A 12,832-nucleotide genomic window follows, 5' to 3' on the forward strand; every position below is an offset into this window, starting at 1 on the left:
TAGCTGATTTTCATTCGTTTATGTTGTGGATGATTTGTACTGAGTCTTTCCAGCGTGTGAGTCTTTCCACATGCTGCATATCGTCTGAGATAATTGTAATGTGGATTGTGGTTATTTAGCTTGCTATTGATTAGCTTGAAAATTACATTGCTCAAATGAAATGACACATCGGAAAAGGTTACAACTCAAGGCACCATTAGCAGGAGACAGGCCGTCGGCAGATCCATTTTTAATATGTTTCACATTTCCTCTTCTCCCAAGGTTTATTTAATGGCTCATTGCTCTCTTGTACACTTAGGCTATAATGTTCATGTCGGTGTTGATTTTTCTTAATCAGCATTCGTTAAGAAATGGCCCTAAGCCATTGGTCAACATTTGATTAGTGGGTTTGGGACATGGCTAGTTATCATAGTCATTGTGTATTGTGTGCATCTTCCTCCAATTACTGGAACATATTTACTTTGAATTCTGAAACAGATTTTAATATTTAATTTACCTCCCTGGATGTATTTTGAATTTAGTCTACATTCTGTCTTTTGCAACAATGGAGAAATTAATCCCTGTGAATCCCACCACCATGGACATATTTTATTAAATAATGGAGGCTGGAGTCCTAGTTTTTTGCCCTTGTGTTTTTCTGTCATCTCCCATTGTGTCACACCTCTCTGGAGTTTGGATTGATGCCCTAATGCCCTTCATCTCCTCCCTCTCTCTCTCTCTCTCTCTCTCTCTCTCTCCCTCTCTCTCTCCTCCCAGCTGGCGACGCTCCATCTGAGGGCAGCACCCCGTACCCTTACACCCCGGAGGAGGTGCTGCGACTGACCAAAGGGGTGTCCATGTCGCTGCCCTCCTCGCCCCTCCTGCCCCGACAGACCTACATGATGCCCTCACGTGCCTGCAAAAAGTCGCCAGGTAACTCCACCGCACTGCCGCCCCTCCCTCACCTCTCTCCTCTGATCCATTTCACACGTTGGCTCCTAAGCTTGAAGGTGAGGCAGCAGACTTGTCTCCAGAGTTGGGTTACATTGCGTCTGTACTGGTGGGTGGCACTATTCCCAACAGGGTGAAGGGATGCGGTGGAAGATGGAAGAATGTTTGGCATTTAAACCCAAATTGCCGGCATGCCATCTTTTTCTTTCTTCAGTTTTTGCAGTCGTTGGGTTATTTACTGTAAGTGCTCGGTTTCCCAGGTGCTGTTGTCTATGAAAATAAGGCAGACAGTAAACTATGCGTGTACGCGTTTCAGCTCTCAGCCGAGGCTTTGTAGTGCACATGTGAGTAGAGGGTTTTGGCGGGGGGGGGGGGGGGGGGGGGGGGGGGGCGGTGGTAGCAGACTTGTGGGTGTGTGCTTGTCTCTCTCTAGCGTAAGCCTCTTTATTTGGTCAGCTTCTGTTAAAGAGTCTCTCCTGGTTCTTTCTCCCCTTCCTGCCAAATCTCTGGCCTTTGTTGTAGCGCGCGCCAGTGTTTTTTTGTCTTTTTAGGAGCATGTGTGTCAACAGCGTCCTGATTGTTTCGCTTCTCTCCTGGTGTTAAAGGACACAGCCATCAGCAGCTGTGCGATCTTCAAAGTGCAAGGAGACAGTTGTAGCTGGACCCGTTTCAAGCGCAGTTCTCTTTGTTTTGTCTTTGTTAGCGCTGAGGATTGAAATCCTTAAAGTGGACACTTAGACCCCCCCCCCCATTCCCACCCCCACCACCCACCCCACATCTGGGACTCATCTGTGCTAAGGCGGCTTTGGATTTGAGAAGGAGGCGGCCTGCTTTGAACCAGTCCTAACCATGACATGAACTGACAATTAGTCTGCGCCTTGGCCCCTTTGTGCTCTTCAGTCTGGTGTGTGTTAAAAAAGAGAGAGAACTTTGCAACAAGACCAGCCTGCTCTGGTTCTCCCACCTCTGCCACCTGGAAGCAGAAGTGTGGGCATTTTTCAACAAGTTCACCTTCCAGTCAGACGTTCTTGAAGTGGTGGAAATGGTTGTTATTTTTATCCTCAGCAGTTGTTTATTGAGAGTTGTCACTGCCTGGGGTGAAATTGTGTTTCCTAAATTAGTTCTCGGCCGGGGGAATGCTTCCGTTGCTAATTTCCGTCTCAGACCGGTTTTCTCGTATGGGAAGCAAACTGACCGCTCCGGATCTTATTGTTATCCTGCCGGAGTACTTGATTGCTCCGTAGTATCCTTCCCGAGCCTAGGCTGACAGAATCCTGTCTGCTTCATTCGAGGATGGAACACTACATAATTGCGCTTGCACCCGAGGACCTGCGGAGGCGCACACTGACTAGCAGCAGCGATGCGAATGATCCGCTGCGCCACTCAACGGATTCAGCAACTTGTAATAAATGTCATCCGTTGCTTTTCATCCTCTCGTTCTAGCGCTCATAAAGTCATAGGCCTTACTAAATGCCATTTGAGGGAGGCTGAATCAGGTGTTTATTGAAAAACAGTGATGCACCAAGCAGTTTTACCGTATCTCTTGAGTGTTCTTATTACCCCCCAAGCCTAAGCCCCTTCTCCACCCCATCCCCTTTCTGAAGGCACAGGTATGTGCCATCATTGTTTTTTTTTAAAAAGCATCAAAGAGACGGCTGATCAAAAGCACATTGAGGAAGCAGATGGAGGGGGTGGGGGGGTGAGGGGGAGAGGGGAGAGGAGCTGAAGGTGAAGTGAGCCCAGAAGGCACGGCTGGATGTGTTCATTGCAAACATATTCACAAAAGACACCGGGGCCACGGCGGCACAGAGAGAATGGGGAGAGAAGGAGTCATAGTCTGTGTGTGTGTGTCTGTGTGTGTGTGTGTGTGTGTGTGTGTGTGTGTGTGTGTGTTTAAGTAGGAAGAAAGGGAGGGAATCATTCTCGCCTGTTCTCGGGGAGGTGTTGAAAACAGCAGGAGAGCTCACGGCTACACTTTAATAAAGACGCAGAAACATCCCACCTCCGCCATGGAGGAGAGAGAAAAGAGAAAGAGCGTGTCTCTACTGGTCAAGTATGTAGGTGACAAGCACAAGGCAAGGCTGTGTGGGAGTGAGTCTCTCTTAATTCAATTCTGCCCTCAGAGACTTCAACATGGAAGGAGTCATGCCAGTGTTAGGTGGAGATGCACTGTAAACACAACCAAGCCAAACCGATCCCAGCCATGCTGACTCATAGTGGCCCCTCAGCAGCTTGCCCAGAGAGAGTGACTGATTGTTGGGTTTGTGTGTGTGTGTGAGGGGTGACTGCCTGTGCGTATGTGTGTGAGTTGCGTGGGTGCATGTGTGAGTGTTTTTGAATGTACAGTGTGTGTGTATGCATGTTTGTGTGTTTAGGCACTTGTGTGTGTGTGTGTGTTTGTGCGTGCATCTTTTGCGTGTGCATGTGAGGTGTCTCCGGGCCAGACTAGCAGTGTGAGGTGACTTGTGTTCTCCTGCCTCCCCCTCCTCCTCCTCCTCCGTGCTCCAGCACCGCTCTCCTCCACCGCCTCCTCGGCTGACATTCACCCCCCTCTCTGCTCTCTGTGAGCACCGCACTCACCAAGGCCTCCTCCTCTGATCTCGCATTCCTCAGCTGTGCTCTTCTCCCACTGCCGCAGAGACGCACCGCCTGCGCTCCGCTCCATCCACGCTGCACAAACCCCACTTCTCCTCGGCGGCCTCCCCTTGCCTCGCTGGAACCGCAGTGGAAAACAAAGTGGATATTCCGAGCCAATTACGGGCACATCAAATGGCTGCCGGGCACAACACCGGCGGGGGGCTTTGATGTGGAACAGAAAGAGAGAGAGAGGGGGAAGAGAGTGGGAAGAGAGTGTGATCAGGACCAGAGAAGAAGGAAAAGGCACAGCCAGAGCCATGTGTTTAGCAGGACCTCTGGTTTTACTGTGTGCATTTACAGGGTCCTGAGGTGACCCTGTGGGGCCACTTTGCCACCTCTCCCCATATGCAACCTCTGGGGCTCCTGGGTGACTCCACACTGACCCCCTCTGGTGGCACAGGGTCATTGTTTCTTTGCTGCTCGTCTCTGGTACCCAAGGTCACAGTGCTCTGTGCTCAGCCACATTCATTCCTCCCCCCAATCCCACCCCCCCTTCCCCCGCACTGCATGGCACCCTGGGGACCGTTTGTTCTGGGCCGTGTCCGTGTAGCACCTCTCTCTCCCTGGCACATTAGAATGTGCAGCAGGTCCCAGCTTCTGTATATCAGCCAGGGCCATCACCCGTCCCGCTGGCTGCCTCGGCTCCCTGCATTGCATTTAAAGTGGCAGCGCCGCTCCGGCGTCCCATTCCAGGCACCTTTTTCTCAACAAGCACGGCTACGCGACGCAGCCCACGCCGCAGTTCTCCCCCCGTGCTTGCCTTGGCCGCTTGCCCATGTGCTGTGGGGGACACATAAAGCCACCAGTTAGCATTGTATTCATGGCTGCCCTGACTAGCAGTGATCACTTTAGCATCTGCATGTATGGAGCTGAGGACTGAGGAAGGAAGGGCCCTTTGAGGAACATATGTTTGCTTTTTGGCGAAGGCTCCCTGTGCGGGTCAAAGAGTATTTCTTTACCATTACGCCAGATGTTGCGCTGGTGGCCTCAGGAGACGGCATGACTGGCAGCTATAGACTGACGTCTCTGTTGGCCTCTTTGCTTTCTGCTCCCTAACTTGCAGAGGGTTTTCTTTCTTTAAATGATTCGCCCTTGCCTGATGTTGGCCTCCTGTTTTAACTCATTTGAACCGCCTGTAGTCTGCAGTCCAACGCTTGCTGCAGCCTCCTCTTCCTCCCCCCAAAAAAAGGGTGGCAGTCCGCACCACTCCAGACGAGGCAGCTAGTGTAACTCATCAGTATGGCTGGCAGGCGCAGCCAACAGAGCTGCAGTTTGTTCTCCGTCCGCATCAGCTCTAAGCAGATCAGCTCAAAGCACCCCCCACACCCAGCACCCTGCAGTGTCCTTAAGCTGGTGTTCTGGGAACATGCCGTCAAGGGGATGGGGCAGATTTGGCTGGCCATGGAGTCCATGGAGGTGGAGGGAGGGGAATGTTGAGTACCGCATTTTAGTTCTGTTCGCATCACAGGCACTCTGCTTTTGTAGTTTTTTGGAGAAAGGTCTCTTGGTTCTGTGTGTGTGTGTGTGTGTGTGTGTGTGTGTGTGTGTGTGTGTGTGTGTGTGTGTGTGTGTGTGTGTGTGTGTGTGTGTGTGTGTGTGTGTGGGGGAGTATGTGGGTGGTGACGAGTGCGTTGGTGTGAGGGTGAAAGTGTTTGAGAATTAGAGGACGGGTGATGCGTTTGCTCTGTGATTACCCAATACTTTAAAGGCCTACATCATGTAATTTCTCTCCCCTCTCTTTTCCGTGTCTCTGCTGAGGATGACAGGCTCGCTCAGAGTTGTCAGGGCGAGTGAAAGCGGGTGCGGACTCCCTGTCAGAGTCACCACTGCACTATCACGAAATGACATTTTTAAAAGGTCTCTGGCTTTTTAATGTTCACCGACTAAATGCGTGCCATCCTTATCCATTAGCCCGGGGTTCCATGTATTGACCCGTTCTCTTCCTTAATTCGCAGGAAGACGTAACTCAAATGGGATATCTGAGGGAGAATAAATGGATTTGTGTAGGACCGATCTGCCCTGGAGAATATTGATTTTAGGAACAAATAGGGATTTGAATGAACGGTTAATATCTGCAGTCGGACAGGGAATTAGAAGAGCTGAAGATGGTGTTGGATGACCACTGGTGTGATACTTGCAAGCAGTGGCAAGATTAAGTTCACGTCAACAGGAAACTAATCCATAGTGTGTCTTGAATTCAGGCCATTGGCTTTTTATGGGATTCTAATGGGACGCTAGGAGCCCACCGTCTGGTTGTCTGTATTATATTAGTATGTGAAGGATGGGGTTGGAGTTTCGTCAATAGGTTAATTGATTCTACAGCAATGGTATACTTTGACCTCAAGTTGAATGGAGATGTATTCAGTTAAGGCTGACCACGCATTTGCACTGAATGTCAGCAGTGCATTCTCATGTTCCCTTCGACGTTTGGTTTTTCTTCTTGTGGTGGCCGTTGCCAACCCTCAGTCCGACCTCCCAAACCCCCAAAGCCCTTCATTTCAGACCGGAGCTGACCCCAGAGTTGAATTACCCGACATCCATAAAAGCCCACTTTTATCTAATTTGCATCACTTGAAGTCTTCCAGTGTGCTCGTATAAAATCGAGGCCGTTTCTTCTGGCAGCAAAAAAACAAAATCACATTTTCACATCAAAGCTCTTTGTGTCTGTGTCTTAAAAAACATGAAAGTCTTCGCCAAGGTCACCGCCACACCACCCACTTCCGTCGGCAGGTAATGTTGGCACCAGCCGCCCCCCCCACTCCCCCCTCCTACCCCCACTCCCACCCCCTGGGGCTCCGATCCATTTAGTGGGCGTTGCTCTTTGAACTCATGTACACATAAAGGCCTTTGTGAGGTGTCGGGAGAGAGGGGGCTCTGTGCAGGCTCATTCACAGGCCAACACTTTTCCCTCTTTCTCCAGCACTCTGCCAGTCTAACTCGAACCCAGTGCCTCACCACGAACTAACTAGGGGGGCTAATTGGCACTTCCTGACTGGAAAAAAAACAAACTTCGGTAAAGTACAGGCCCATTAGATGCGTATTTGGAATGGTTCTTCATCGTGCGCATCAGTCGAGATCACCTGTGGAGAATTTGAAACGTCATTATCGCAGCAGCCAGTGTTGATGTATGAATATTTCAGCATGTTTATAAGTGGTGAGGATGTGCTCTCAAATGCAAGACCACGCTATCTCGGCTGGAGATCAATGTATTCGCTAATCTCATCGTGTAAGATTTGGGGAAAGAGGGACAAAAAACAGAGATAACCATTAAAGATGCATAAAGGCCTGCCAGACATGAGATGCCCCATACTGTTCTGGTTGGGGGGGGGCAGAGAGAGAAAGAGAGAGAGACAGACTAAGGGGGGAAAAAAGCAGCGCCTTACATTACAAGGAATAATTCTGTCCGTGAATGAAAGCGAATTAGCATCGGAACATTTGCATAATACATACAGCCCAGCTCCCTAAAAAAGCCTGCACTGGAAGCCTTTCAAACCACGGGGTCGTGAGAGGTTGATTAAACCAGTGGGACGAATACAGATTGCCACTCTGCGGTTAGCGTCTGGCTCTGACCGTATGTGTCCCGAGGAAAAGGGAGAGGAGGAAAGAGAGAGGGAGACAGAAACGGAGAAAGAGACAGAGGGGCAGAGCACCTCACTGATTTACTCTCCTCTGAATCTTTTATGCTCGGAAACAGAATTTCAAACTGTATCTTCACATCAATCTGAATATATTAGCTTGCGGCGATTTAACTATACTGCACCGCTCGCCGGAGAAAGGAAGAGTGTGTGTGTGTGTGTGTGTGTGTGTGTGTGTGTGTGTGTGTGTGTGAGAGTGTGCGAGTGTGTGTGTGTGTGGGATGGAGAAGGAGCGTAGGTCTGTGCTGTTCAACTTTGCTTCCGTTGACCACACAGAGCCGCTTGTGTCAGGGGTAGGCTGGTGAATGTGAAGAAGTCGAGGAGTGCACCCACAAGAATGTCATTTGTGCTCCAGGGGGTGTCTTGAATGGCCTCATACATAATCATTACATTCACTTATTCTCTACAATCAACATACACTCTTATATTGTTCCATGGACCATACGTTGTGTTTTCTATGAATATGTTGTATGTAAGGAATGAGTGCTTTGTACAAGAATTAAGAGCATGTGTGAAAGGATGCTTTTGTATTGTGGAGATGTGAAAATGGGGCTCTGTGTGTGTGTGTGTGTGTGTGTGTGTGTGTGTGTGTGTGTGTGTGTATGAGCGAGAGAGAGAGAGAGAGACTGCACTGTTTGAGTGTATGTCAAAGAGACTTTCTGGTTTGTATCAGAGCTAACTTCTGAAGCTCCAGTCAGGCAGACGATCGGTCATCGTCTGCGTCCCCACGTCCCTTCTCTGTCTGAGCCGCAGCTCTCTGCCTCATCCCCTCACCTTCTCCCTCGCCTCCGTGTCTGATCCCCCTCACCACCGTCTCCATCCTCTAGTCTCTGTTCCTCTGGTCTCAAGGCCTCTGCGTCCTGCTCGAATGAAATAAAAGAGCCGCACTCTCAAGTGTAAACTCTTTCTTCTTAACTTATTGGGAGCCTGTCAAAAGACGGGATGCGTTTCGGCTCGTACGGCGCCCAAGATGGCTTAGTGCCGAAACGCGTCTGTTATTTGATATGCTCCCAAAGACCCGGTTTAATTGGAGTTGAGCGCGCCTGCTCCCTTGTTACTCGCTACTCTGCATACCAGCTCAGTCCCCTCAGCATTCACTGGAATGTCTTAACGCAGCAGCTCAGCTACGGCTCGCTCAGATTTATATCTATCCAGCCGATATCCTTAGATAAACAGAACCGCGGTTCGGACGAGCAGCCTTGCATAAACAGAGTTGGCTTTCCTTGTGCGCAATAACTTCGTTCTCTGCAAAAGAATTAGTAGTAGTGAAATATGCCAAACTTGAGCAGAATCTCAGTGTTTCATCTGTTGCTCTGGTTTGCGTGTGTTGCTCAGCCGAACTGGCTGCAGGAGGTTGATAATGTGAGGCAATAGGGGGCTGTACTCTCTAGAAGCCATATCGGGAAACGGTGTGGAGAGCTCTTGGCATTGGGTCGTCGTGATTTTAAGAGAAACATCAGGGCCATTTCCTTTGTGTTCAGGCTGCCCAGGTGTGAACAGGGCAGTGGTTATACAGTATGTTGTTGGCTGACAGAGAAGGGTGCAGAAAGCTGGAGAAAGCAGATAGCAGTGGTGCAGAGGGGAAGGTGATACAACATCCCTGCTTGGGAGGCAGTCTCTATTCCAAGTGCGTCTGTGGCCATTTTCATGCTTGTTGAAGTATCAGATTCCTCATCGAGGGGGAGCCGACTCGGAGAGCTGGAGCCAAAATGGCCTCTTAAGGAGGCTGGGGTGAGAGCCGCGGAGAGCAGCGGGGTAAACACCAAGGCCTCTGATGAGCTTCCAGCAGGAGCAGATTAATACGGCGCCCAGACAGTGGGGACCTCCAGATAAGAACAGGGCGTCAGAGAATGACTGTCTGCTCCAGCTAGGAAACCAGTCCCTAGTGAGTATCCATCTCTTCCTCTGTGAACAGTCTTTTAACCTAATAAACTCGTTTTTTAACTTGTTAACTACACTGGCTGCCTTTAGCTGAGCTGTGTGGTGACTTAGTCAGAGAATGACTGTCTGCTTCAGCGAGGATTCCAGTGTTAGAGGATCCATTTGACTCTGTGAGCAGCCTGCTCGCTAATGAAGCAGTGCGAGCTGAACTGTGCGGTGACCAGACCTGGGGGCTGAGAGGGATAAGGGAGCCAAGCGTAGTCTGTTGTTCTGTGAGGTATCTACCACCGCACACGAATCAGCACCCTCTCTGTTTTGTCTGCTTACTGTAAGTGGTTCAGTGTGACTCTATGGCCACAGTGGATTTCTTCATCTCACTCTGTGAATGAGTGTGAACTATAAGCAGTCGAGCTGAAGTAGAACCCTTACTATGCGTGCAGTACAGTTACAGACTTGTCTGACAGGCAATGAAAATATTCAACAAGGGACTTTCTTTTCTTGATATGTTAGGCGTCATGGGTAGGCTACCTCAGGTATGCTACCTTAAGTTAGCGGCATTTCAGTGTAATGGAGCCAAATTAGATTGACTACATTTGGGAGATAAGAAGGGTTAGATTATGGGTAAGAAAGATAAGAGCAAAGTTTTATGGTAGCACGCCGGTATCTACTTGTTCAATCACTTTGCGTGTGTGTGTGTGCGTGCGTGTGTATTTATCGCATTTGTTAAGCTCACTGATGTCTCCTGTTTGTCTGCTCATGAATATTTACAGACGAGAACAGACAGCTTGCTGCTCCCCCTGACCACGATGATTTTAACACTTTTTTAAATAATTTCATTGACGAGCAACGTGAATGGCAACATGCAAAGTCCGCCGTGCACGATCTAAAGCTAGTTTAATAATTTCTTCAGAACGTGAGCACGATTCTAAGAGCAAACATGGATAGCTCAGCACAATGCTGGGGTGTGTCTTCATGTATAAATTAGCTCATGTATTGTCACCTTTTTCCGTGGAACTTCTGGATTATTTTATGTGGGGCAGACTTCCCACACAAGAATCTCTGTCTCCTCTGGTGGAAAACTCTCCGTTCGTGACCGGAAATTAGTTGTTTGCTCCATTGTAGACGTTGATAAGGTATGGTCGAATCATTGTGATAGGATGATAAAGAATCACTTTATTGCCACATCCACTAATTACCCAACCCATTTATACTTTATTGCGTCCTGTTTGGGTCAATGAAATGAGCAAATATAGGTATGACTATTCTCACTGTGTGGTTTCAGATGTGCGAAGCCTGTTTGCGGTGCTTGTTTCCCTATGAAATTAGGGCCCACGGTGTTTGATGTCAAGCCAGTGCTTCTGGGGGTTTCACTACCTTCTCTCTCTCTCTCTCTCTTTCTCCTCTCCTCTCCTCTCTTCACCTCTCTCTCTCTCTTATGCATTTCGCGTGAGGAGTCCATAGATGGCAGTGTAATTCAAGCTGAGGCTGCCTCAGAGAGTTGGCATGAGCACGAACACAAACGCCAGGGGTTTGATTGTGGAACTGTAGCACAGCTGGAGGATGTGCCGGCTCTCTCTCCCTCTCTCTCTACCTCTCCCTCTTTCTCTCTCTCTCTCTCTCTCTCTCTCTTTCTTTCTGTCTCAGGGAAAGAAATCAGGTTTTTTATCCATCTAATCTTGTTGTAACGGCTTAGGCTGCTCACACAGCGAGCCTTCTGATTAAAGCCATGGAGAGGCAGGTTAGCGGGGGTCAGAAGACGGAGGAGAAAAGCAGTCAGAACTCTGCACTCTCTCTCTCCCTCCCTCTGTCTCTCTATCTCTCTCTCCCCCTCTCTCTTTCTCTACCTATCTCTCTCCCCCTCTCTCTCTCTCTCTCACTCCCCCCCCTCTCTTTCTCTACCTATCTCTCTCCCTGCCTCTGTCTCTCTCCCTCTCTCTCTCCCTCCCTTCTTCCCTCTCTCCTTCTCTCTCATATAGCTAAGGGCTTGCTTTATTGCCCACGGGAGGCTTTCTCCCATGACTTTATTTGGTCAGGTCTGAAACAGGTTGGATGGCAGACCCTGCCTTTGATGTTCCCCCAGCCAGACGGACTGTGATAAATGTTGGGATGTAGGGAGCTCCACGGCTGAGAGCTTTTATAGATGTCCAGTGGCACTCTCCCCCTGTTTTAACAGGTTCTGCAGGGGCGGGGTAGGGGGGGGGGGGCTGGATGGGGCATAAGGGGGGTGGAATCTAACATTGACATGCGTCCTCACTTATTCAGGCAGACCCTAAACAACGTGAGAGGAGCCCATCTGAACCCGCTGTTGCTCTTGGAAACAAAAATGGAGTTGAAGTTGAAAAAGAGCTTATCAAATGAATTTTAGCCACCATGCTTAATCACACCTCCATCAACCCTCCCTGCCCCCTCTTGTTTTTGCCAATGCACTATTTCTCTGAGGGCGGGAGCTCCTGAGAGGCTTTTGATACGTGAGTGAGAGACGGACCGGGGCCGGTGGGGGGGAAAGGGCTTGATAGATGGCCTTTGATAGCGCTGCTGTCAGCGAGAGAAAGGCATAGCAGGAGCCCCCTTTTTTGAAGAGCGCGTTGTGCAGCGCGCCCCAGGATCAGGGCTGAGAAGGAGGCACAGAGGGGGGAGTTACCAAGCCGCTGGTGCAGTCCTTCGAAACAGAGCAGAGCTCCTACAAAGACATTTGCACGCATGACGACACATATCTCCAGAGGTGTGCATGCACGTGAGTAGAGTGGTGGTGGAGAGCTCCACGCCACGAGCCTGCCTTCCCTAGTTTTGGAGTGGACACACGGTCCCCCAAGGCTCCCCATCACCAACCAGCAGCAGCAGCAGTAGCAGCAGCAGCAGCAGACAGTCAGCTGGTCAGTCAGGCATATCTCTGACAGAGACGACCCTGGAGACGAGAGGTTCTCCTTTCAGATGAATCTCCACCATTTCCCTGCCACCCTCTCTCTCTCTTTCTCTCTTTTTCTCTTCTCTCTCTCTCGCATGCTTCTGTTATGCTCTGTTTATCTCTGTCTCATACATACATACATATATTGTACAAGCATTGGCACCCACCCTCTCACATGTACTCCCAAAGCAAACACACACACACACACACACACACACACACACACACACTCTCTCTCTCTCTCTCTCTCTCTCTCTCTCTCTCTCTGTTAGTTCCTAAGAGGCTAATTGGTGTGGTTTCCTGCAGCAGTTTACATTCCCAGTGCAGGCTGCTGTGGCGCAGTCAGAGAGGGATGGGGGAGTGAGATAGAGGGAGGGAGGGGAGACTGGAGACTACAGCTCCCATCAGCGCTGGGAGAAGGAGAGCAGGAGTCGTCCCATCAGGACGCTACGCTCCTCTCTCTCTCTCTCTCTCTCCCCTCACCCCAAATCCCATTTGGAAAAAACTTAATCCAACAAGAATTCCCTCTCTTCTCTCCTCCTCTGTGCCTGGCTATCTCTCTCTCCCTGCATTCTCTGCTGGTTTCTCTCTCATTTCACTCTGTCCTTCTCCCCCTTATCCCTCTCTCTCTCTCTCTCTCTCTCTCACTGTCCTTCTCCCCCCCCCTCTCTCTCTCTCTCTCTCTCTCTCTCTTTCTCTCTCTATCTGTCTCTCTCACTCTGTCCTTCTCCCCCTCTTCCCTTTCCCTCTCCCTCTCTCTTTCTCTTTCTCTTTCTCTCTCTCTCGCTCTGTTGCTGTTGCTCTGTCTCTGCCTCCCTTTCTCACTCACTCATTCTCTCACTCC

At 49.8% G+C, this 12,832-nt stretch overlaps 1 protein-coding gene across 3 annotated transcripts in view; it reads left to right on the plus strand.

The window, feature by feature from the left end:
- The window catches only part of tanc1b (tetratricopeptide repeat, ankyrin repeat and coiled-coil containing 1b), a 117,919-nt gene that overhangs the window by 29,356 nt on the left and 75,731 nt on the right, over nt 1-12,832 (plus strand). For all 3 annotated transcript variants that reach the window (XM_031558172.2, XM_012836453.3, XM_012836452.3), the window contains exon 3: nt 757-912. In XM_031558172.2, the coding sequence (XP_031414032.1) occupies nt 757-912 (156 nt within the window). The remainder of the gene's footprint in view (nt 1-756; nt 913-12,832) is intronic.

Source organism: Clupea harengus, chromosome 2, assembly GCF_900700415.2.
Source record: "Clupea harengus chromosome 2, Ch_v2.0.2, whole genome shotgun sequence".
Taxonomy (NCBI): domain Eukaryota; kingdom Metazoa; phylum Chordata; class Actinopteri; order Clupeiformes; family Clupeidae; genus Clupea; species Clupea harengus.